Source organism: Zonotrichia albicollis, chromosome 1, assembly GCF_047830755.1.
Source record: "Zonotrichia albicollis isolate bZonAlb1 chromosome 1, bZonAlb1.hap1, whole genome shotgun sequence".
Lineage (NCBI taxonomy): Eukaryota > Metazoa > Chordata > Aves > Passeriformes > Passerellidae > Zonotrichia > Zonotrichia albicollis.
The window spans coordinates 56047479-56074345 of NC_133819.1; the positions used below are offsets into that span (position 1 = coordinate 56047479).

Genomic DNA, 26867 nt, shown 5'->3' on the forward strand with positions numbered 1-26867 from the left:
TCAGAAAACAAGCCTCAAGTGAACTAGACCTGGTATGGTATGAGCCAGCCTGAAGCAGAACAGTTCCTGCATTTAAAGCTGTGCTGGTGTTGTTTCTGGAGTCTGCTGTGGAGGCAGAGTAGCCTCAAGCCAGCTGTCACCACACCTGTTACACTGTCATTGAGCCCCAGATGTGTCCTGGTAGGATCATTGGTCTTGTGTCCTGTTTAGTGTCGTGTATGCAGACTTTAACTCGCTGATCACCAACAGACTGGACAGATAATGAAGTGTTGGACTGCAGTGCTGTGTTGCATCAGTTCCCCATGACTCCCTTAGCACCAACACCTGTGTTGAAATGCCCCACCTGTTAATAATGTTTCATAATCTGACATATTATCAGTTTAGATGCTATTCCTTCTTAGAACATTTATTCATAAAGTCACCTTGGTGACTTTAAAATCTTGCAATCTGTTGAAAAATAGATTCTTAAATCTTAAGGTACTGGAGTGAAAGATGCGCTTATGCAGCTCTCTCCAGCTGTGGGGAAGAGTAAGAGAAGGTTAGCTCTTTTAAACCAGCTTGCAGAAATTGCAGTCAAATCTGACAGAGAAGTGTGTGTATACTAGATGTTTTATTTATTTATATATACTAGATGTTTTATTTATTTATATTTATTTTTTATTTATAATTTTGCTCCGGTTTATCTTCATTAAAATTGTTTTAGAAAAACAAGATTTCTTCTATGAAATGTTATGTGAATCAATAAGTGACCTCAGTTAATGGGATTACTTGCAGCAGTGAAAAGTACCTATAGGATCCAAAATACTAGACTGTATTGTTATCCAATATACTAGACTGTATATTACCTCTATTAATGCAGGTGAAAAAACAGGCAGCTTTTGGAGAGACTTCTGCTAAAATTAATTCAAGATTTTACATATTATGTGCAAGAATTTTTCAAGGTTTGGAGGTGATTGAAGTCTCTGAGTTTTCCTGACTTTTAATTAGAGTTAAGAATCCACCTTGATTTTATCCTTTCCAGTTGTACTCACTGTTTGGTGTTGTTTTCATTCCCTGTACAAGAAAATTTTTCTGAAGAAGCTGGTCAGTCTGAGGCTTTGCTCATTTTTCCTCAAAAGCAGTACCAGAAGAATTCAAGGCTCTTAAAGAAGAAAAATTTTTACATTTTTAACGTAATATATATTGTCTGAAAAATCTTTTTTTAGATGTTTCAAGTTCTTCTTTAGAAGAGAGTAGCAGGAGGAATTTGTAGTCAAATTTATCTCTTGAATCAAGCGTTAATCAAGCATTAGAAGTCTGATTACTAATTTATCATAAGGGTTCATTGCACTGAAGAGGCAGGAAATGCGCATCAGCCTTTAAGATATTTACTCTTTTGAGAATAGACATTGTTATTTGGTGTCATACATTCTATAAGAAGCATATATAATCACAGAATGGCCTGGGTTTGAAGTGACTGTAAAGATCCTCTTGTTCCAACACCTCTGCTGTGAGCAGGGACACATAGAGGTTAATTTATTCCAGCTCACTGAAAGAACCCTGAGAGATGGGACAGAAGGACTTCTTTCTTTGGAGTAATCTGACAAATTAATAAAAAACTTATCTGAATTTTAAGTGCTCATAGATAGATATATATTTAAACGTGGTAATATTAGTTTGTGCTGATTTTACATCTAGCCTCCAGCAGTAACAATCAATCTGGATCAGATAGTGGGTTAAAAAAGTGAGTTTTATGTAAAATAAACTGTTTCTTCATGCAGTAATTTCTACATGGCACTTTTCACTTTGAAATAAATCTTTGTAACTTATATTAAAATGTAACAGTTAGTGGAAATCTGCTAATTTTCTAAATTCCTTGTTTTGTGGAGGAGTTTTAGCTCTTCAGTGTCAATGGCTGTCCTTTGGTTATGGGATTGTAAATAGCAATTATCTGTAGTGCTTCACCATTTGGCTAAACATTTGTGAGAGAATTTGCATTGACTCCAATTTACTGTAACCTACTTAACCTGTAAGGTTTTCTGACATCTCTGACATCCTTAACAAACGTGTGTTCTTTAAAAAGCTGCCTTTTCACTGATTTTGAACAGACGAGGCTTCTGTGGCAGCTGATACTGCAAACCAATATGAGAGTTTTAGCCTCCACAGCTGATATTGATCTTGCTGGAAATGTGAGATGATCACATATAGACAGTAAATTCTCAGGTAAAGTTTTACAGAAGCACTGTTAGATGAAAGTTTCCCTATTAATTTTTGCATATTTCTGTGAGAATTCACAGTTAGTTAGGATACAAGTACTCTGGGTCAAATTGTCCAAAAGTACTTGAAAGCTTAAATATGATGAGGGATCACAGTGAGATTTTAATATATTTTAAGTCATTTAGATGTGGTGGATTTTAGTGGTTCTAGCTTGGACATCAGAATATGAAGGCTAACCACAAACAGCTTACAAAAAAGGTAAAACCTTCAATACACAGCCAGAGGTGTTCATTGACAGAAGAGAAGGAGTTTGCCTAGTTGCAGTTTTGCTGAGGCCTTTAGATTATTGAGAGAGAGCTCTGAAGATGAAAATACAACAAGGTTGTTTAAAAGACTCAAAATTATGGTACATGGAAGGTGAATAAGCAGAGACTAAAGTGTGGGTGAAAGCTGTATGAGGAATTAACAAAAGCAAATATACTTTTCATTTGCCAGAAGACTGGAAATTGCAGGAAGGTTTTTATTTTTCATGTGTAGTATTTCTGTTATGCCTACTTATAGTAACACCTATGTTAATAATGCTACATTATATATAGTAAGTATGTATTGTATTTCCTCATTGTCTTCTTAATATTTAGCAATTACAGCTGAATATGTAAAATCAACTACTGTCCACATGCCAAAATTCATTATTAACAGTCATACCTTTTTTTATGTGCTGTGATAAATCTGGTGTAGGATTACAGTTGAGAGGCCAGGTATGACTAATTCCTGAAGCAAGTGGCCAGATGAAGATGGAAGTGCCCAGAGCTGTTTTACATGAACCTAAAAAAATGTTCCTTATTGTAATTGCTTAGATTACTTTCTATTCTTAACTCATGAAACAGTTTTTCAAATGCTTCTGACTGGATCCTGGAAACAATTTACCTAGAACAAACAGTCTCTAAACAAATCTGTATGTGTCTCCTAGGTCTAATCCCTATGGAAATGTGAGACCAAAATGTACTAAAGAAGATTTTCAGTGGCTTGTTAAGCTTTTGGCCTGATCCCACGTACCAGTTTTCTCTCTTCTGCATCACCATTTTCCAAATACTTCTGAGTGTAGTTACCAGCATCTCAGTAATTTTGAGGCCAGAGAGATGGCTGTGGCCATGTCTGCACTGTTGCATGATACAGGCCACACAATCTGCCCAATAATCAGTATTCTAAGCCCTGTGAGAGTGACTATACTATGGAAAGGCATCAACTCTTCATTTAAAAGATTACTATTGATCCATTACATCTATAAACAGATTGCGTTATCTGTTACAAGTGAGGCATTCTCTTATTTCAAGCCAATACTATTATTGCAGCACTCATCCCACAGGTTGCTAGGGTTGCATGCCTGCTGCTTTGGGAGCTCCCAGTCAGTCATTCTGTGTTTACCAGCCATTGGGTTTAGAGTCCAAGGGTGAAATAGGAACTTGTGTTTTGGAGGAGAGTTCTGTCAAAGTAGTGCATGTAACACAGGTTAGATCTGGATGTTATGTTTGAGAAAAAGAATGGATTGTAACAAACTTCTTCCTCCAATCTCTGCATTTCTTTTCACAGCTCTAGAAGTCCCTGATTTGTTGTGAGACAGTGGCTCTGTGACATTGCTTTGCAGTATCTGGAATATGTTAAAAGTCTCATTTTTCTGATGTTTTAAATTTCAGTTCATAGCAGAATAGAAGAGGGCAAATTTTTTCTTTAACTGTACGTCTGAAGCAGATTTGTTGCAGGTATGTGTGTACATGATGAAATTCTCTGTTTTACTGCATGGTCCAAGGTCTGTGCCTACTGTAAATAACTAATCTTTTTTCTGTATAGCCTTAGTGTAGTTTTCCCACAACACTTCACATGAAATGTTAATTCTATAAACAGTTTCAGTCCCATTGAAGATGATGAGGGAGTCCACCCATGTTCTATACAGACGCCAAGGATTTGTAAAAAGAATTAAGGGAAAAAAATCTGTATTACTACATTTGATGTAATTTGGAAAACTAATTCTGTTGCGCAATTTTTAAGTCAGAGAGTTTGGCCTGTTAAAATTTGGCCCAACTAAGCTAGCTGTAAAAGTGCCTAGTTTTCAAAGAAACTTAGTAAAATATTACTTGAAAGAAAGCCAGATCGCATTAAGATCAATGGGAAGGCAAACTCTGTGAGAAACATGTGCAGCCCAAAATGAAATGACAGGCCCACACTTCCTAAAGCTCAGAGCTAAGAACCTCTGCTGTGTATGTAAGAACCCTCCAAACTCAATAATTTTCGTGGTTGGTTATCTAAGTTTTTTCATCTTCCCCACTGACTGCTGCACGAAGCCTGATCTAGACACCAATCAGCAATTGCATCCAGCTGCTAATGACAAAACTTCTACAGAAGAGGAATGTACTGTGAAAACCATAGAATTGCTGAACGGTTTGGGTTGGAAGGGACCTTAAAGATCATTTGGTTCCAAGCTGTGGACAGGGACATCTTCCACTACACCAGATTGCTCAATGCCTCATCCAACCTGTCCCTGAACACTTCCAGAGATGGGGTATTGTCCTGGTTCAGGGCAAATTTTGGAGAGAACCCCCAGAGAGGCTCCTCTAGGAAAGCAGATTCAATTTGCCCCTCACCCCTAACCAGTCCAGGAGAAAACACCTCCTTAGAGAAAAGTGGGAAAAACCTGTTTATTAAACAATAAAACCCCTTGCTACTTCAAAAGAGATGACAAACTCAGAAAGTCCCCTCCCTGGGTTGCAGCTCAGCTCACTCAGTCTCTGATCAGTGCTGGAAATGCCACATGCCAGACCCGGCCCAGTGGGCCACAGGTGTGAGTTGCTGGTGCTCCTCTGGGTGTTCAGTCCATGTTGTAATCACAGAGCAGGTTTAAACAGGTCCAAAGAAAAGGGAATAAACAGAAAAAACCCTCACAGTCCATGGAACTTCTTTGCCTCAGATAGCTAAACTAAGTAAAAGCAAAGGAGAGCTCTGTCCCGCTGTCTGTCCATCCACAGACAACACAGTCCAGGAGCAGGAATGTGGAGGAGTGAGAGCAGTGTCTGAAAACAAACTGCACGCTTCTTCTCTCCCCCCTTCACTCTCAGAACCAGTCTTAAAGGTGCAAAACTTATTATTCAGCATAAACAGAACAAGACGATTGGGGACAAAAGCATCATATAATCAACCTAGGACAAGCATCCACAGCTTTTCTGGGCAAGCTGTTTTAGACAATAACAAATCTCTTTCTAATATCTAATCCAAACTTACTCTCTTTCTGTTTAAAGCTTTTGCCCTTGTTCTGTCACTACTGTCTCTCTTGCCTCTCTTTAGTCCCCTTCAGGTACTGCAAGGTGCTGTAAGGGCTTCACAAAGCCTCTTCTACAGGCTTAACAGCCCTAAATATCTTAGCCTGTCTTCAGGGAAGAGGTGCTCCTTTTAATTTTCCTTTTTAAAAATGAGGGTTGTTTCCTCTTTTCCAATTGGAACTTCACCGAACTGCGGTGATTCTCTAATGTGATAGATAATGACTTAGCTGCTTCCTCTGCCAGTTCATTCAGGACCTTCAAATGCCTCTCATCAAGTCCTGTGGACCTTTTGGTTCCTTACATATTTTTGAACCTGATCTTCTCCTACTGTGGGTAGTTCTTCATTCTCCAAATTCCTGCCTTGCCTTCTGCAAGTGACTGGAGCTTTTGCCAGGGAAGACCAAGGCAAAAGGGTCATTAGAGTACCTCAGCCTTGTCATTTCCTGGGTATATACCTCTTCTGTTTCCTTCCAGGTAGGCTTGGCATATTCCTTTATATCAAATCTCAGTACAAATCCCTAGTGAAAATCTCAGACAAACCACTGGGTTTGTTTTGCAGCTGAAGTGAGCCAGTGATTCGTGTGAACTAATATGTTCCCATGGTATTGGTCTCACAATTAGAAAGCCAGCACCTTTGGTTCATTCTTTTAAATATTATCAGAAAAGTCTTGAATCTGGATTTTTGCATGTGATTTTTTCACATGAAAGGCAACCTGGGGCTGCTGGAAACTGGATGTTTGAGTGACCAGCACATATAATTTTAGATCCAGAACAGTACTGATTAAAGGAAGTCCCACTTCCTCATTTGTGTCATGTTAGGAGGGGGTACTCTGTATTTGTGTTGGGATTTATATGCCTGTAGACAGACAAGTACATTGGTTATGGTATACCTTGAGCAAAATCATGATGAAAATGCTGCAAATAACAAATGTGCTTGCACAACAAAAGGGCATTGTATTGCCTGGTGTTCTGGATAATTTTCTGCAGTTTTGTTGCCTCAAGTTCTGTATGTATCTGAAGAGTAATGTCTTCTTTTCCCTTGAAGATCTAACTGAGAAGGGGGACCAAAATCCATTATTTAGCCAGCTGCAAATCTTCCCAGATTTTTTAGTCCAGATTTTGTAGAAGAAAATACTATTTGTCATCTCTGTGCCTCTGTGATGGAAGGTTGAGTAAACCTGCACTTTGTGTGGCCTCATGTCAGTGTAGCTGATTTAGCATTTAGTGTTCAGTTGGGTGTAGGAAAAGGACTGGTGTGGTAGATGCCAGCATTTGGTTTTCTTTGGTAGGATTGTCTTCCTTTGAGATTCTCATATGGATACAGTTGCTGCTTTTTTTAAGCTCTTGGTGAAATGAAGATGATACTGATATTTAATATTTTTTACCTCTGTTTCTTTCACCTCTTTACCTATCAAAACTTACAGTAGTTTTGTACTAAAAAAGCCATCTAAAACTCATGGCAGCAATGGCTAAACCAGGCTGGTAATTGTTATACCAAGAACATATTATTTTTCTTCTGTGACTCATGCCTTTCTTTTCAAAACAAAAGCAAAGCAGCTAATAAATCAGTTAGGTGTGAGGAAGTAAAACAATGGAGAAGAACATCGTGTTTGAGCACTTGTGTTGCCATCATGCTGGTAGCTGACAATAGCAATTTTTCATTGCAGAAATAATAATGCTTGCCATCTATTGTTTAAAACGTTGGGAATGAAAGAAACCTAAAGTTTATAAAATCTCAGGTCCAGGGCTGTGCTGAGAATGTGTACAAACGTGCTGTTTTGGGATCAGCCATCCTAGTTGCTGTGAGGTTAATGCAAAGGCACGGTGGGTCCCTTAATGGGGGTATAAAAGAGTATCTTCCATAGGACCTCAATTTCAGATCATACTTTCATGTGAAATGTATTTGCTTTATTTTATATTGTATAGATAAGAATATGTCCTGATGAATAGAAATAAAGTGGTTAGTTTTGAATTCAGACATCAGGGCTCGACATGAGACAGGAATACATCATTCCCATATAACTGCTTTTATCCTGATAGATGCAGAGACTGAAATATGGTTCTTTAGTGCATTGTAGTTTTCACCTTTGCTATAAAGGAGAGGCACAGTCATTTTATGTAATACATGGCTTTGAAAATAAAGTCTGTATTTGATAATTCCAGGTAAGGTATTGGAAGGGCTTTGAATACTCATTTCTAATACTTTTTCTCTCTTTAGTGGAGAATTACAGCAATGCTTTTCTAACACTGTGTTTTCTGTGGCTGTCTTACATGATGCAGAAGGGTGGTGAAAAACATTAATGAATGTTGAATGTTCTAGTGAATTACTCTGACTTCCGAATTTTAATGCTATATTAGGAAGAGTGACATTTCTAAATTCTGTGATGACCTGCAGACCACTTTGCTTACAAATTCCAAGCCATGATTTTGTTCTGCAGCACGTTATAGACATAGCTATGCTACAAACTAGCAAAGCCTTACCAGTTTTTACCTGATTAGATTTCTTGGGTTTTCATTTTAGACACTGAAAAATCTTGCTTTTTGCAAACAAAACCTTGCTTTGCAGAGCTCACTTGAAACCAGTCAAGGGGTTTATTGTAGAGGATAAAGAGAAATTTGCCAATATTTTGGGAGGCTGCTGAATTAAATACACTCACTACCAAGAACTCAGATTTGGTGAAGTAAAACTATATAATTGTTATTTATACCACAATACATGTTGTAATCATAGTCTACAAAAGCCACCATTCAAGGATACCAGTGGAGTGGAATGGGGAGGGGAGGAAACAACTGGCATTTCTTATTCATCAGGGATAACTGTTCTTTCTTTATTAAATCATGGGATACAATGGGTCTTCCATTAAAAAACATATAATGACTGTATCATGCCAGAATAACGTGCTTTTTCAGCCCATTATCCATATTTTCAAGGTTTTTAAGGGCTCAAATATTTCTGTTCTTCAATCTATCAATAATTTTGCAAATTTTTGTGAAAGTTCTGTTGGTATGAAAAAAGAGAAGGATCTTCTGAGCCTGCTGCTAAGTAGGAAGCATTATCAAGAGCTGAAAACTTTTCAGTTTTTAATGTCAGATTTCAGTTTTTCAAGAGCTTTTTTTCAGCAAGTTTTAACACCTGTTACATTTATTTGTCCTGAGTATTTTCTTTTCAACAAGGGAGTAAAAGCTAGCATTTTCTAAGAGGTCAGTGATATAAATATCAGTATTTTCTTGAAGTTCTGAAAGAATTTTCAACATTGAAGTCAATGTCACCTGAAGACCCCAGTAACAATATTTTAGCAAGGATGCTGTGGGTCAAATTGATGCGTACTTCAGCAGATGCCTTGGACTAATGGTGGTAGTTTACACTCACAAGGTGGCATCAGTATGTCAGTGCTGATATTTCCGAGTCAACTGAGAAATAGTTCAAGATATAAGAATATTATAATTCTAAGTCACTTGGAAAAAATAATGTAAGTAACTTAGAGGTGATGTTAGAAAGCAGTTCTGCTGTTAAATCTCCGGACTGTCAGCTGATATGCCTTTCAATACCTTTCATGACCTTTTGAATTTTATTGTGATCAGTAATTTTATTGTGAATTTTGTTTTGATCAGTAATCAAAACCAGTCTTCATGGAGCTTATTATTAAGGGCTGTATTTAATAAAAACCATTGCATAAGATTTCTGTGTAAAATTGCTTGGTGGTAGAATAGTATGGTACAACTTAATAGACTAAGTATTTTGTATTATGCAATGCATAATACAAAATACTGCACAGCATATTTTTAGGGAAAATATACTGGACAGTATATTTTTAGAGGCAATTAAAATGAATATATAAATATATTATGAAAAGGAAAAGTTAATGCAAACTTTTCTGCTACTTCTGGTTTGCAAAACAATTTCTGCATTCTTGTTTTCTAAATGCATCAACCACGAAAATACAATAATGGAGATTAACTCAGCAGAGACAAAGAGACAAAAAAATAGATTTTCTTGTTCCAGGCTACATGTGGTATTAGTCATGTGGTTAACTGTTGACAACACAATAGGTATGCATTAATACTACTATGTTTTGTATTCAGAGTCTTGTTTCAATTACAGAAGTTTTTTATGTAACAATATTTAAAAAAATGTATTTTACATGGTTAATTGCCAGCGCTCTGGCATTTCTATTTATCTTTACAGAATAGTAGTAATTATATATTGGAAAGTAGTTTCAAGACATGAAGTGCAGTCTTCTGCACTCTTAAGAGGATAAGTCACTTTCTTCAGCCTGTAGTGTAATTTACAAAAGGCAGACATATGTTGCTGGCTGCATTGAAAACTCGAAGACAATGTATGAGATGCCTGTAGTGCTTATAAAAATAATAGAGATATGGCAGCTTTGTAAAATTAAAAATTTTCTCTAAGATAAGTGCTGAGTATAGAAGGAGTGGAAATCAAAGGCTGTCAAGGCAATAGTGCATTGATGAACAACTATGAGCACAGCTCTCTGCAGCTCTCAAAAAATTGATGTTTTGCATTTCTCTCAGATATAAGATATCTTTCATACATTTCACTGCTACATTTCATATTAAGGTGTCATTATAAAATAAACATATAAATATTCAAATGAGAGTTCTGGCATCTAGAAGTGGGTTCTATGTCTGCCTGTGGGACTGGGAGTTATCAGTGAGGTCCTAAGTCCAATTTTTATCTGCAGGAAGGGGGCTTAAGAAGCATAATGATCTTAAGTTGGTTCTGTATTATGTATGACTTACCATGTTGCCCTGTAATCTATAATGGATTTTTGCTTCCTGTTACTGGGGAGTAGATCTGATACATGTCTAGGCTGATTCATAGTATGCAGGGATAAGGTATTAGTATTACTACTTACAAAAAGTAGGTGCAAAAATGTACAGTTCTTTCTGGTGTTGGCTGTTTCTGTGCAGGGAAACAGATTGGTTTTTAACCATCACTATGAAAATAAGTCATTGTTTTCATCAGCCAAAGAGGAATTGGATAAAGCCTCAGAAAGTACCCTACTACTTGGTTACTCACAGTGCTTAAATATTTTCTGACCCTATAAGAGCCTTCTTACCTCAAGGGTTTGTCACATTTCCCTGGTGATGTGTGCCATGTTACATTGTTCTTCCTCAAACTGAGGTAGAGTTTAGCTGGGCCCAAGATGAAGTTAAAATAGACTTAGCAGATCCAGGAGCTACGAAACTGCTACCTTTCCCAGGTGACAGTCTCAAGATGCTGGGTCCCTCTGCTTCTAATCTACCAACAGTCTGGGTGAACATTATCCAGAATCCTCTGACATAATGTATTTTGCAGCTGCTTAGGAGGTTGCTGACTTTCCCTTAAGCAACTCCAGGGCGTGTTGCAACACTCAAATCTTTCATACCCAGTTGTGGATAAGAAGTAATGGTCCACCATTTGCTTCTGTTGTGTGTGTGAGATGTTGGAACAGTCTTGGGAAGCCACAAGGCGCAAGAAGTAGTTACATGAGGAGAGGAATGTCTTTTCCACCACAAGTAAGATGGGAGGACATAAGAAAGGAAAAAACCCACATTCAATGGTGAACATGCTGTGCTGTCAAAGTCATGCTAAATCATAATGATGTATTTGAATAGTAGATAAGCAGAACTTTCTATATTAGGCTTCTTCCCTAACAGTCTTTATACTTAATTTTAAATAAATTTCTAATGTTCTTACCATTCCTCTGATTTTATGGTTACTTTTACATCAGTTTTGGTCTCGTTTGTGAGCTGTCCATGCCTAGATTGTGATTTCACATAATTCATTTATTATGCAAGACTGCAGAAAAGATTTATTCTTTAACTAGTCCAGTAGCTGACATAATCTGAAGCTTAAGATCTGTAATTAGTGGACCGATTTTTAACTCCCATTATTTGTGCTCTGCTTGGAGCGGAACACAACAGCCACTCTCCCCCCAAAGCAAGTGGCTTTTTTAATGACAGGAATTTTTAAAAGTTTATATAAAACCTATCTTCCATAAATAATCAGAAGAAGTGTACATTCTTTACATGCTCATAAAAATTATGTGAGGCGGGCTATGGAAATGATGATGAAAAGTTCAACTTAGTAACAGATTATGTGTTGATTTTTTTTTTTTTAATTAAAAAGAAAATTTTAATCTGTGGAGATCCTACAGTGGGTGTTCCTCAAAATCTAAGCCTGATTGACTGATGATTTCTGTTTCACAGCTGCATATTAGCAGATACTTCTCTCCCCTCTTTCCACTTGAAAAAATAGTGCTGTGGTATTATAAAAGGCTTGTGCTACTTTGGACTAAGTGGAATCTAATAACAGCTTCCACTCAGCAGGTGACACTTTAATACTTTTTAATATCCTCATAAAAATGGAATATGAAGCAGTTGTTTGTAGATGTAAGCTGGAATGAAAAAGAAAGGCCCTTCTGTTATTTCTTTCTTTGTGAGTTTTTGTGTGTTGTTCAGAAAAATTTTTATCTTCATGGTGGATTGTTTTGAGTGGCTGTCTGGATGCTCACCTGGGGAGCACAAGTCTGAATTCAAGCCACATTGCTCACCTGTCAGCTTGGTTCATCTAGATGGAAAGAAAAGCCTTGAGCTCCTGAAATGTGGCATGAGCTCAGAGTGGTTCTGGGCTAGCAACTTCCCTCCTGACTCTGGCTCCTCCCCAGGTGTTGGATGATGCGATTGAAGCTGGATGAGCATTTAATTTTGGAAGCAGTGCTGGAATGATGGTTTTATCATGCAATTGGAACATTCTGAGAAGAGTGGAAACAAATAAGCTGTTAATTGCAGCAAACTTTCCAAGGTGAATGAACAAAGTGACTGATGTATTTGGGAGAAAGCAGAAGCACCTCAGGAGGTGGCTGTGTCAGTGGCTGACCCAAACACCTGCTTGCACCGGGAGCACTCGCATTCACGCTGAGTGGAGTGAGGATTGTGCCAATCTGTGGTGACTCAGGTGGAAATGCTTTTAGGAAGGAGTTGAGCAAGACAGATACAAGGATAGCATGTCTCTCCATCACTACAGTGGCAGATTTGAGTGTAATTCTCTAGTAGCTTGCTTTTTGTTAATGAGGCTTTTTTTTTTTGCTAGGCACAACAGGTATGGGACTCATCTCTCCAAAGTACTGGTTGTGCTGGGCTCCCTTCCTTGGCAGGGGAAGCATCAAAGAAGCTGTATTGTGCATCATGCCCTACAATTATACCAGTCTTTGACCGACTGTAAAGGCAACATAGTTTTGAAGTATGCAGAAGTTTGATTTGAAATTGTACATGACATTCCTACTATTGTACCTGTACAATATGGAATGTGCCTTCAAATTGTGTTACTGGCTTTTCAGGGCTCTCAACTCTGTCATGCTTGGCCTTTGAAAGAGGATATGTGCCAGAAAATGTCAATGGTTTTCCTAATGACACTTGAGGGGAGTTGCATAGCTGATAGGAAAGAAAAAAATCCCGAGCTTAGTCAGGTATTGCCTTTGCCCTGTCATTTTGAAGTAATTTGAATTAAATAGAGAAAAAAATTACTATAATAGAGAGAAAGCAGATGAGGTAGCAGAGACTGTGCATCTGCCATTTTCAGCACTGAGAAGTGTTTACTGGGGATCAGAAGATGGTCTGATAATTTGGATCTAAATTTTGGAATGCTTCCTGCTTCCATTCACATGTTCTAGTACATGTGAATGTACTAAGGTTTAAAATTTTAACTGTAAAATTTCAAATATTAATGTACACAAAAACAGTGCTTGCCCCCAGAAACATGCTGTCTCCTTTGGTGAGAAGCCCAAAAAAATAATGAAGGCGTTTACTAGTTGACCAACTTAACGAAAACTTTGAAACTTGATCCATAAATAAGAGGTTTTAAAATTTGCATTTCCCTGACAGAATCACAAGCCTGATGTGTTTGACTGTAAGGAGTAGATATGTAATGATTATATTCATGCTATTAAGGACATCTTCCACATATCATCAGTGATGGCTACTTAGGAGATACTGTGCTTATAAGAAGTTGGATATGTATGCTTCAGTGATTGTGGGACTAGGATTTGCCTTCACGTACTCTTTTGATTTTTGTCTAACTCAAGGGAGTTATGGGATTGGCTTCTAAAGACATGATAAAGTAATGACTTCAGAGACTACTTCTCCTCTTACTGGGTGTTCTCCAAAAATGGGCTGAGTGTACAATTAAGTAATCACTAAAATCTAGTCAGGAGTGGTGGAAAGTAAAGCCTGCTTGCCAGTTGAGGTTTTTGGCTTGGTAGAATTCTGGTGCTACTAAATATTTGACCTGAATAATGCAGTACAGTATGTCAGGCCTAATTTACCTCCTTGTTCTACATTTGCTTAATATAGTTTCTGCTTGTCCTACGTTGACTATATGATGCTTTCATCCTCAATCGTCTTGTTCTGTTTATAACGAATAATAAGTTTTGCACCTTTAAGACTTGTTCCAGAGGGTGCAGGGGGAAGAGAAGAAGTGCGCAATTTGTTTTCAGACACTGCTTTCACTCCTCCACATTCCTGCTCCTGGACTGTGTTGTCTGTGGATGGACAGACAGCGGGACAGAGCTTTCCTTTGCTTTACTTAATTTAGCTATCTGAGGCAAAGAAGTTCCCTGGACTGTGGTTTTTCTTTTTCTTTGGACCTGTTTAAACCAGCTCTGGACTGAACACCCAGAGGAGCACCAGCAGCTCACACCTGTGGCCCACCAGGCCGGGCCTGGCCTGCGGCCTTTCCAGCACTGGAGACTGATCAGAGACTGAGTGAGCTGAGCTGCAACCCAGGGAGGGGACTTTCTGAGTTTGTCATCTCTTTTGGAGCAGCAAGAGGTTTTATTCTTTAATACTGTTTAGGTTTTATTGTTTAATAAACAGGTTTTTTCCACTTTTCTCTAAGGAGGTGTTTTCTCCTGGACTGGTCAGGGGGAGGGGCTGATTGAATCTGCTTTCCTAGAGGAGCCTCTTTGGGGGTTCTCTCCCAAATTTGCCCTGGACCAGGACACTGCTGCTCATTAGAAATGGCTTTTAGGTGTATAAAGTAACTGCTTACATCTGTAGTTGCTCTTTATATGTACATTTTCTGGCTTTATCTTTAGGGAGTTTGCAACAATTCAGTAATAGTTGTGCATTTCTGGGGTTTTAGTTCGGTTTATTTTGAATTTTCCAGACAGCTGTTGATGTGAAACTAAGGGTGGAGATCTGTAATTACTTCAAAGAATACCAGAATCTGTTTATTATTTTCAACCCAAGTGAGTAAATCTGTTACAATGTCCATTATTTAGTGGCGTGAGAGTAAACAGTACTTTATAATTTTTTCATTAAACCCGTTTTTTCCCCACCCCCATTAATTTCCTTCCTTGTGTTTTTGTAGCACATCATTTTCTTGAGGCTGAATTCTGTATTGGAACTGCACAACAGTAGATCTGATCTGGTTAGGGAGGTAGAAATGTGACTGTGAAGATACTCATCTTGGCAGAAGATATATGATTAAAGGAATGGTGAGACAGACACAAATTGTTTGGAGAGATGTTGATTGAGAAAATCTTGGAAATATTCCACCATATTTACAGGCTCCTAACTGTCTATAAAATTAAATATGTCCTTCTAGCATGGTGGTGAAACCTCAGGAAATGATCATCTTAAGGTTTGGACCCTTATTTGAAGTTCATCCAGGCTGCTATGCCCTGAAGTTCTGTACAGTCTGGCTGCATCTCACATAAGAATAGACTTTTTATTTTTGTGAGGTTTTTTGCTACTTCCTGCCTCCCGTTCATCTGGAAATGCTGCAAGAAAAGCCTTTCTCATCATATGATATTTCTTGTTAATATTTTTACATTTCAGAGTTTTGTATTCCAGTCTGGGTGGAGGTTACAAGGATGATAATTCAATTTAATATGTGACTGTGTATAAAGAAATTTTTGGCTGAATAATCTAGGAGAGTGCAAATAGTTTTAAAGCATCTTTATTAAAATACACCACATGACTTGTAGTGTCCTGGAACAGTGCCTCTACATTGCTGTCTGGGATTGTAGAGTACCAGGAGTGAGTGTCCCTGGTGTGTCTGTTACCTGGTTTCCATCAAGACTCAGTTATGGCTGAGAGATTTTTCACTGTATTCTGAGTACTTAGTGGACTCAAAATAACAAAAAATTATTCATCATATATATCTTGTACTACCCTTCTATAATCATATCAGAAAGCATGAAATGAAGTTATTTGAAATGGGGTGGTGGAAGTGTGGTGTTTTGCTTTTTAATCCTTGGCCCTCCTCATTAAGCAAAAGCAAAACATTCCTGACTGCTTATGTGCTGAGTGTCTCTGTGGTGGTCTGTCCATAAATGCTGGAGAGGTGAAAAGATTCTTCTATTGGAACGGACAGTGGGTCTAGTGGCTGCAGCCAGAAAATGCCCTCAAATGTTTGTCTTACGTAATATATATATTGTATTCAGCTTTTTGATAATTGTTTGTGATTCTTTGAAATAACAGTTTTGCATTGGAAAATGCTTATTTATTTAAAGTCTTAGTTAAACAATCTATTTGTTTTCTTAGTCTCACAAAAATGTGGGGGAGGGGACTGTGGGGCTTGTGTTTTTGTAAACCATTCATCTCTGCAGTTTTCCTGTTCAGGGATATTAAGGAAGAAAGAGCAAGAATTTACCACGTTCCTCCCTGGAAATGAGGGAAACTACAGATGAGAGTCAAGCCCCACTTAGACTAAGTGCCTTGAGTGAGAGGCAACTGTGTACCCTAAGATAGATTACATGGAATAAACCTAGCTCTCTATTTAAGTAGTTTCAGTGGACACTCCATGAAACACTGTCCCATTAAGGCAAATGCGTCCACTACCATTCCTCATAATAACTTCCTCCTGTCCAGGTTCTTAGTTACAGGTAACATGTAAAAATATATTTTCTCATGGATAAAGTACAAAATAAAGTACTGCACAGTTTAAACAAAAAAACCTCAGTGACACAGTTGTTATTATCTGGTTTAGTGAAAACCTAAGAACAGGAGAAAAAGTTTTTGTGCTCTGAAAATGAGGTATTGTTCTAGAATATTGAAAATTATCTTTCATGACAAATGTGTTATAGTCCAGAGATTGCTCTGAAAGGAATTATTTCTCTGAAAGTATTTTCAGTTATGTGCAATTTGGCGAAGGAGTTGGTTCCTCAACAGAACCTACAGTTTTCCTGAGCATATCAGGGCAAAGCACATCTTCATGTGAGTTTTGCTGCTCAGACTGTGCTTAGATTTTGGGGTTTTTGTATTGGACTACTTAGCTGAGTTGAAACTCATATAATTTTTTGGCTCATTTGTCACAAAGCTTGTGATCTGGCTCCCTGTGAATATCCCTTTCCTGAGTACTACCTAGGTCCCTTGTAGCTAGCCTGAAAGAGATGAAAACGTGTCTCAGCACAAAGAATGTTCCCACACCCTCTTATAATCTGAAAAGTGGAGGAGCTTGAGCTCCAGTGTGCTCTCCAGTTATTTCTTTGGGGAATAAGTAGAAACTATAATTTCTTGTTCCTTCCTTTCACAAGTTGTGGAACTTTAATGCACTTCTCCTTGAAGTATCTCCAGAGGCCAGGACATCTTTTGTCATAGCCATTTTATTGTACAGAATGGAAAGGTTTCCTATTCCAGCCTTTACAATGTGAATGCAGAGAATTACGTAAGACATGAAAGGATTAGGCATAGGAGAGTTGAACTGAAATTAAATATCTATTAACCTCCATCTCCCTCTTAAAAAATCTCTACTTGCAAACCCATTGATCAACTACAAAAACACCCATGCTGTAGTAATGAGGATGCAGGTGCTTCCTTCTGAGGCAGCTGTTCTACAGTGCTATGCAGAGAGGATCTTTTTTTTTTTTTTGTATGAACTTTCTGTTGCAGTGCATAAACTCTAAATTACAAAATTACGTAAATATTAAAGTGATTTCAGCTTTACTGGCAGACATGCAATTTCCCAGTAGCTGAGATTTTCCTTTATCTACATTCTCACAGTTGTGTGAACTAAGAGTTATAGTGCAGGTAGGTTTTTTCCACCCCTTTTTTATTCATGAGAGAAGGTTTTAAGGATATATTGTAAGGTATTCCAACTATTACAATAACATTTTATTCTACTTTGGCCCTTAGGGATTCAGTATTTCAAATACAATTTATCTCCCAAGTTATTTTTATCTGGCCTTTTGGCAACACTTAACCAACTTTTTCTAGCTATGTTGTATTTACAATCAAAAATCAGTGGAAGTATTTTTGTTTACACCATCTAACATTTAAGAAAAAAATCTGCAGAATTCTTTGTAGAACACTGAATTTTCTATAGGATTTTTAACACAGAGGAAAAAAAATTACATCAACACATCTTTGAGCTTAGGGTACTTCTGTGCTGAAATCACCTGGATTTATTGTTGATTTTCTTATTGAGGCGGCTGTAACAGCAGGCATTGATGGCACAAAGGTGCCCATGAGAGCATGGCCCAGAGCAGGCTGGAGCAGAGTCCAGCATTCTGGAGTGTCTGTGCCAGCTGGAGCACTGACCTGTCTGGGCAGATGGATGCTCCTCCATCTCTGCTTTGTAGCCTGCTGAACCTTGTAGCCTTGCCTTCTGACCTGTTGCTGTTCAGGTCATCTGGGACTGCATCTCTCACATTCAGCTAGACATCTCCAGCTCCTAATTTAGTCCAAGGATGTAAAGAATGGATGCCACCAGGTCATTAAAATGACACTATTAAAACAGCAAGCAGCTGATATTTGTATTTTATTTTTAGCTTATTTCCTGTTGTTTTCCTGTGGTTGCTGATGTCACAAAAGCTTCCTTTCTAGTCACTTTGCTTAAAATACACGTACATTGTGTGTATATGCATCTTCACGCCGGTGCTTAGCGTTAGATTGTCCAGTGTGTTTGCTTATGATTGGAGCAATATTGGCTCAAACTCCATGAGAATGAGAACTGCAAGGAACTTGCAGAAGGCTCTTTCTGAGATGCTTTTTCTTCTTCTGTGAACACAGCCCTGAGATGTTCAGCAGGCTGTGTTCCCAACCTGTGTGGTTGCAGCATGGCAGGCAGACATTTCCTCTGACAGACATACAGTAGACAGTAGACTTCAGTCTTGGCCCAAACGCTGAATGTCTCTTCTCCTTTAGTTTACAGCAAAACATTGAGTCAACATTAGTCTCCTATAAAACTTAATGTCAGAACAAATCAATCATCAGGAGTCCATATTTATATGGACTGTAAGAGAGAGGAGGGTCTTCAGATGCTGCAATAGGATGCTGTCCCTAGAGGTGTCATGTGGGTTTTTGCTCTCTCCTTTCTATTTTTACTTCCCCTTTGAAATGAGTTTATTGAGTCACGCAGGACTAAAATAAATGCAACAGACAATAATTCAGCTTCCTTATTTCTTGCCCTATTCATGCACTGACCAGACACTGTTCATAATTTCCGATCTCCTCCCCCATATCCATTCACTTCCTGAATTTCTTTGGCCTATAATAACACTACAAAACTCATTTAGGCTTATTTTTGCCTTTTTTTTCCCGAGGGGTAGCCAATTCTCATAAATATAAGTTATTCCTGGACAGGTAAATTTTAGCACATGCAGCATCGAAATCACATCTTGGTATTACAAAGAACTCCCAGCCTTTCATAAGCAAACATGTAATTAAAATTTATGTCTTTGTTTATTCCCTGCTGGGCATTTGCTGGAGTTGGAAAGAAGAGAAATTTTTAGTCAAAAGCTAACTTTCCGTGTGTTTATTTTCCTATTATTTTCTTACATCAGAGTGCAACAGAACCGAAATTTTTACAACACTGCATGTTGTGGTTCAGTCCTAGTGCTACATCGTAATTTTCATGACAACATCATGTCTAGTGGCAGTTGAGGCATGAAATATCCGTACTTTGTTCAACATGTCCTATTCTTGGCACATTTGTGTGCATGTTTTTTAAAGAATCTGTAGATATCTCTAGTGAGGGAGTTATCTTTGTACTTAAGTGGCATTAGGACGTCCTGGCTGCAGTCAGGGTTTGATTATTGTCCCTCTGGGATCTCAGAACTCCACATGAAATCTCTCAGTTGCATTAGTACATGTGAGTCAGTTCTCCTTCTGCCTCGCTGTGCCACAGCTTCCATTGGAGGTCCTTCAGCAGAAAATCTGCATGATAGACACACTCTTAGAGATTTCTTATGGTGCCCTCTGTAGCTTTCTCAAAGTGTAATATGCATATACATTCTATTTCAACTTCTCTTATTTTTCTTCTACTCCCAGGTATTATGACAACTTTACCCAGTGCACAGAACGTGAAGCCAACAATGCAAGTTGCTTTTGGCCAAACCCCCTTGCAGAAGGCTTTATCACTGGAATTCATAAACAATTCTTTTCAAACTGTACTTCAGAAAAGGTTCACTGGGAAGATCCACCGGATGAAATTCTCATAACACTGATCTTGATCCCGGTCTTGTTGACATGTGCCATGATAACACTGGTAGTATGGTGCAGCAAAAGAAGTGATATCTTAGTGTAAGTTCTTCCTCTGGGCTTTCTTTTTCTTCATTTCTTTCTTCCCTAAACACTAAGAAAGGAGGATGAAGAGAGGAACATGGCATAAAGATTTCAGATCTGCTGAAACAGAACCAGTGAGATATTTAGATGCTCCTGTGAATGAAGAGCTGCCTGCTGCTGCTATGACACTGCTTCTGTCTTGACCATGAGTATTTGCTGGTGGAAAGCTCTACTTCCATCAAGTCTCATCAGCATGGAATTCACAGGCAGTTCCCAGAAACAGGAGGGTTTCCAGGCAAATGGACCCCTTGTCTGCAAAAGGAGTAAGTTACTTTCCTGTGGGCAAAGGTGGCGGTAAAATTTTGCAAAGCTGTATGTGTGTAATACTTACTGCGGGGGAAGTGATATCTCTTGAAGTTTTGTGCAGGACACTCAGGGTTTTCATCCGTGAACCCTGTGACTTGGAGAGATCCCTGGCACAAGAACTGATTATGGATATAACCAGGTGGCAGCTTTTCTTAGAAGCTGGTCAAAATCATCATTATCAAAGCTGGGAAGTATTGTTTTGGCAAAGAAATAACTTCTGTGTCCAGTGACTGTCTGCACAGGGAAATTATCCTGCCACATTATAAAATAGTTCAGAAAATTCCTTTAAGCATGGCTGCTTGGAATCGTATGTCTTACAAACAAACTTTGGGAGGATATTTGAGTCCTACTTTACAGAGCCGGAAAACGTGAAAGGAAATTGGTTGATTATAAATACACTAAGGAGTAATGAAGAAACACCAGACTTTTCATACACCAGACTCTTTATTTTTCCTCTTTTGTAATTATTATTCTTGATGACTTGTGTTCACTGTATACTCCCCACTCTCACTCCAATTTGTGCAAGTGATATACTACAAATAAATATAAAGGTGGCATGTTGATTGAGATGGCTTTCAGAGTATTGTACATAAATAATTCTTTGTCCTGTGAAGAGTGTGGGAACTAAAGTATGAACATCAAAACTTGGAATAGTAGTAGGAGGAAAGAGAAAAATTCAACTCAAAAATCTTATTCTATAAAGTTATGTAATAGTTGAAATAAAGATCATATGCTCAAAACAAAAGAACTTCTCTGTGTTGCAAACCTTCTTTTCACAACATGCCTTCGGTTCAGTGCTCTTCTATGACTGTGCAATGTCTGTTACAAGTGACTTTTCATTTTTCCATCCCTTATGCACACATATAAAATACAGTTGAATGGCGGAGTAATTATGTTTTATATATTTTATAGTTAGATTTTCTCCTGTAAGGTTCTGGCTCCATTTTTGAGACTTAGGTCTATGATTATGAAAAGCATTTCCATGCTTGAATCAATTTACTAGATTATTTATCTACATACATTGTGTACAGATAAATAAATAACCCTTATAAGCTGTACTGGTTTGTTTTCACATCTGTTCACAAGGGTTGAAGGCACCAACTTCATTACTCTGATATTGGAATAATTCAATTTTGAAAGTGTTTCCTGTGTGTTTTTCCAAAGACTCTTCATCATTCTCTAGATGCTAGCAGAAGTTGCTCTTTGTAAAACAGAAGATTGAAATAATGTATTAAGCAATTCTGTTTCATTTTCTGTTGAACTTTTATTTTCTGTATTAAAATGCATTGGACCACCAAAACTAGTGGTCTGTTAAGACACCCAACCCATTCATTTTATCCAGAATATTGTTTGGTTAAGCATTTTGTGTGGCCAAACCAAGCAATTTTATATTCTGCATGGAGTTTCATTTTAATTCTCATTTACTTAAACTTCAGCAAGCTTCAAGGCAAGTTTCAAAACTTTGGTTTGGAAACCACATAGCAAAAAATTTGAGTTTTTAAAAAACCACATTCATTTCAACTTAATTGTCATGCTTGGGGCAAATTATGGACCGTTTCGGACTCATTTGAAATCATGTTTACCTAATGAACAGGTCGGCTGAGAGATATCAGTCAGCTTAACTCATAAGCCTAATTTATAAAATGGATTGGCCTGGGTACTAAGTGAGGAAGAAAGCATGATGAAGTCATACCACCAGATGTGTACTGTGGTCTTTAAAAGAATGCCATGTTTAAAATCTCTAGCTCAAAGAGTCTTTTAAAATATAAGATTCAAAGGAACGGAAATTGTAGATTTTAATTCATGTGCTGTAGAGTAGGGGTAGAGGATGCTGACACTAGTCTGTGCTTTGGAGGTGAAAATTTAATCATTATTGTGTGTCTTCCTCATCCAAGTGTGATCTTCTGTTACTTTTTATATGGCTGCAGAAGGACAGGGAATTTGAAAGAGTGCATGGGAAACAACACAGATTATTCAGTGTAGTCTCAGTGTTTTAAATCTGAGAAATGTTTATAGTGTTTTTAAGAAAAATGCAGCTGCAGTAGTTCGTTCTTAACAGTTGTGTACATTAACAGAGACTCAGAATGATAATTGTTGAATCTTTTGACATAGGTTGTACCATGTGTTGATGAGAGTTAGTGCATTTTAGGACCCTTTAATGTCTCCCCCAAGCCTATTTCCACTGCCAAGAAAATCACATCTGGTACCAAGAATCTGACTCATTTATTAATTGCAAATTAATTTGATATCACAACAACGTCTCAGGAATAATGATATTTAAAAAGAAATAACTTGTTCAGAATCCTTCCTAGAACTGCAACTGTGGTTGATCCACAGCAATATTAGGCCAAAAGAGAAGTGCCAGCTAGCTGACATTGCTAATTGCTGTGAGTTATGGGATTTTTTGCATTTAGTAGCAACTGTGGAAGTGTGTATTTCCATGGGGTATAAGAGCTTCAGCAAAAAGTTAACAGAAGATGATGACTAGCAGGACCAAGGCAAAGGCAGAGAGGGTTGTTATCTCTTTCAAGAAAAATAGCAGGAGGCCAGAGGAGGAACAGAGTTCCTTCAGGGCAAGGACAAAAATGGTCAAGTACACAAAAAAATGTACTTTCTTCCAGGATATGACCTCACCATAAGCAGGTTAGTAGCAAATGTCTCTTGGGGCATTGGTAGGGAATGGTGAGGAAATCCTGCATGCTGTCTGCTTCTGTCCAGCGTTCATGCGGAGGGAACCAACAGCCTCTCATTTCTGGCATCCCCACAATTAAATGAATGTATATGGTGTAAATTCCCTTCTACAGGGACTGGACTTCCAGATGAATTTACAGGAATGCTCAGCAGGTGTGCCCCTTTTTTGACTGGTGTAGGTGGTGTCTCTTCCTGCCTAAATGTGATTTGTGCATCCTGGCAGCAGATGTCCACCTGTTCCAATACATTGGCACTTTTGGAAGCTGAAGCAAAGTATGAATTTTGCAAGGCAGCAAGATGTAATGCGGCAGTGCTGGACATTATTTTGCTTAAGCCTTGATCGTCAAAAGTATGAGGGAATTTCAGAAAATGAAAGGTCCTGAGTGGTGTTTCCAAAGCCTGAGTTCCATAGGAGGAAAACTTTCTATTTTTTAACTCAAGGGTGGTTTGGAAAGATAAGGACAATTAGTGACTGTTGTTGCTTCTGAATACAAGAATTATGGAGCTCTCTATGTGCTTTGATGGAAATGCAATGGTGTCTTAATACTCAGAAGTGGACATAGAAAAAGCTATTGAATTTTAGTTAAAGAGTCTGTGTTTCTGCTATTCTAACAGAATTTTGAAATAAGAAACTGAGATCCTCAAATAGCTCTGTGGATTTGATAAGAAAAGGAAATTTTCTGCACAGTAGGAAATCTGGGGAGTGTTGAGGCTAGTACCTTGTCTTTGAACTCTCAGCAGAACATTTTGAAAGGATACAAATAGTAATGGTGAATAATAGGCACAATCTGTCAGCACCAACTGTGCCAAAGCACTCGGGCAGTGGAGGCAGAGCCAGGTGGTCACAGGCAGTACGGAGATGCTGCCCTGCTTAGAGCTGGCTGGGAGAGCCGACTCTGCTCGGAATTGTTGGGAAACACATCAACGCGGTGCCGTACTCGGCTTTGAAGGATGTGCCCTCTTTGCCTTATGCAGAAACCATCCCTAACGTGATGGCCCGGCTGCTGGAGTGGAGACAGCTTCAAATGAGTTTGCAGAAGATGCGCCTTTGTAGAGTTTCCCAGGAGTGTGCATATACAGACAAGACTTCCAGGGTACTTGGGGTTTTTTGGAATGTGCAGGGATGGCAGTAGCATAGTTGGATTTACTCCCTAAGGTTTGACATTCTGATATAAGTTCAGTCCTGTCTAAATCCTTCATGGTGGGGTATTTTTTTCTTTACTAGTTTTTATATCTAGGGTGTAGATGTCTGCATGAGAACAGGGTCTCATACTTTGTTTTCATCACGCTCTAAGGAAGACTCTTGGTTTTCATGAGATTAATGAGATTAATGGTCAGAAATGCTCTCAAATGGATCCTAGTGACAGTTTCACTGTAGCTTCAGCTACAATGTGGTAGACATCTAAATTATAGGATTATAGAGGATGTTAATCATGCTCCCAGGTACCTTAGACCTCTGTTCTTCAGTGCCTCATCTGAGTAGGGAATAATTTCAGAAAGATGTTATGAGCATAAGAAGGTGAATGATCACAAGTTGCTCAAAGATTATTGAGTTGTGGAACCTACTTACAACGATCTAATGATTCAAAATGACAGCAATTAGAAAACCAATGGGAAATACAGGCAGGGAGAATTTTCGTGATTCAGTCAATTTGGCTAATTGTTTTTCTTAGTTATAATTTTTTATTTTCAGTATTTCTTTTTTAAAATTAATGGGCTAGAAGGGGAAAATAAGGAGCCTGTGCCTGTTAAAGCAGAGCCCTAAGTTCCTGAAAAATGCCATTGTATTTCTCATCTAGGATTAACATTAACATGGCTCTTCTGTCATCTTCATTCTCCTGCTGCTCAGAAAAGCAGGAGAATGCAATTTTTGCCTGACAGTTTCAATACCATTAAAGATTCAGAGTGACAACAGTGGAAGCTTTTTAGCACATAGCTTCTTAAAAGTGAAATATGTTGAGTGACTTGGGAACTAACTGAACTATTCTTGGAGAGCACACCAGGGAGCTGCATAGGTGCAGAGAGAGTGAGTGGGAGCACAGATAATTCCACTAACAAAAATCTCTTTAAATCCTAGGAAATTATGCTACATTTAATTGCTCACCTCGTAAAAACAATCTTAGTTTGTAATTCAAAAACAACTGGGGAAAACCTAATTATGTATGTAAATATGTACCTTATTTCTCCATACTCTTCAACAGGACTGTAACATAACTGCAGGGAAAATGTGCTCCTATTTTCCAGCTATATTTATACACAGCATGCAGATGGAGAGGATCCAGTGATCAATCACCATGTTGTTGACATTATGGAGAGTGTGAGTGGTGTATCTGCTCAACATTTGATGCATAAAGATGTTCTCTATAAACCAGAAAATGTTATGTGGGTGCCTGTCACTGTAAAGAGGAGATCCCACTGGTTTATATTCGTGAGAAACCATTGGAAGCACATATAAGCACAGTGCCAAGCTTCATTTGAACCAAGACACTTGGGCAGACCAACTGATATCAGCCTTGGAGCACACCTGTGTCTGATCAGACTCCTGTAACACCAAAATATTCAGATTTTGATAGACAATAGTGGCCAACTGTTGTAAAACCAAAGATGCATATTTTATGAGAATTGAACAAACAGGTTGTTTTGTTAGGAACTTGGATAGGAACTAAATTTGAAAGCAATTGCACATTCAGTCATTCTTATTTCAAATTACTGTAATGAGGCTTGGATTTGAGTGAGCCTTAATGTTTAGATAATTAAACTATATATCCACTTATAGACAAAATAATGCATGCAAAGTTGCATTTTGATTTTTAAGTTGGTCTCTGTCCTTTGCATTAATTTTAACCTGAATGAAGAGAGAAGAGTAAGGAAAAAAAAACCAACAAATTTTTTTCTGAGGTATAAAGAATTTTGATAATTTATTTAAATAAATTATTTGTTTTATATATAAAACAAATATATAAAATATATAAAATAAATAAAGTATTTGTCAGGGTCACATCTTAGCCATCAGACCTGAAGGAATAGCCAAGTCAGATTATAAAGGAAATCTTCTCAACCCTAGTGGGGCACTGTAGTAGAGTGCTCCTTGGGGCTACCTGGAGACACTCTACAGACTGAAAAGCCTCACTTGGAAAGACTTGAGTCTGCTGTCTTTTGATAAAGGGAATAATTTTTAAGGACAACTATTAGTAATTGAGGTTACAGTTTATAGAAACTTTATAGGATCAGCATCTTAGAGACCTGTGCACTGGGATCCCCATGCTGGGATTTTGAATAAGTGCATTCCCATGAGTTTCAGTCTCTAAGGGGAGATATTTGCTTAGAGTATAACATTTTTGAGGTGGTTGCAATGAATTTTCCTGTCAGCAGGGAGTGAATCCCAGTTCTCTTGGATGCCTAATTTGTCCCAGGTTATTTTAAAGTGAAGAGCTCTGGCAGTGAATTTTACCCTTTTTAGGAATTAATCTAGGCATTAAAACTAATTTTTCAAACATTTGGAGAAACACCAATATTTGACAATCACATTGGCAGAATGTTTGCAGGCTACCTGATTGTTTTTCTGTCTTTCAATGATTTGGCTTTGCTAGCAAAAATAACATGATTTAGGAGTACTTTCTTTAACAGAGTAGCAGAACTAGTAGTCCTTTCTAGTAACTAAAGCCTTAATACTCAACACAAAATACTCTCATAAATCTACTACATACACTTTGATTTTCTTATGCTCTTTTCAAGAAAAGAAACCATTAAGCATAATTTCAGGACTTAAGATGTGGTAATTGAGCACTGGAT

General features: G+C 38.1%; 1 protein-coding gene across 2 annotated transcripts in view; it reads left to right on the top strand.

The window, feature by feature from the left end:
* Positions 1-21132, top strand: part of RAMP3 (receptor activity modifying protein 3) — a 43165-nt gene extending 22033 nt beyond the window's left edge. For both annotated transcript variants that reach the window (XM_005487017.4, XM_005487016.4), the window contains exon 4: positions 19785-21132. In XM_005487017.4, the coding sequence (XP_005487074.1) occupies positions 19785-20040 (256 nt within the window). In that variant the 3' untranslated portion in view covers positions 20041-21132. The remainder of the gene's footprint in view (positions 1-19784) is intronic.
* The last annotated feature ends 5735 nt before the right edge of the window (positions 21133-26867 follow it).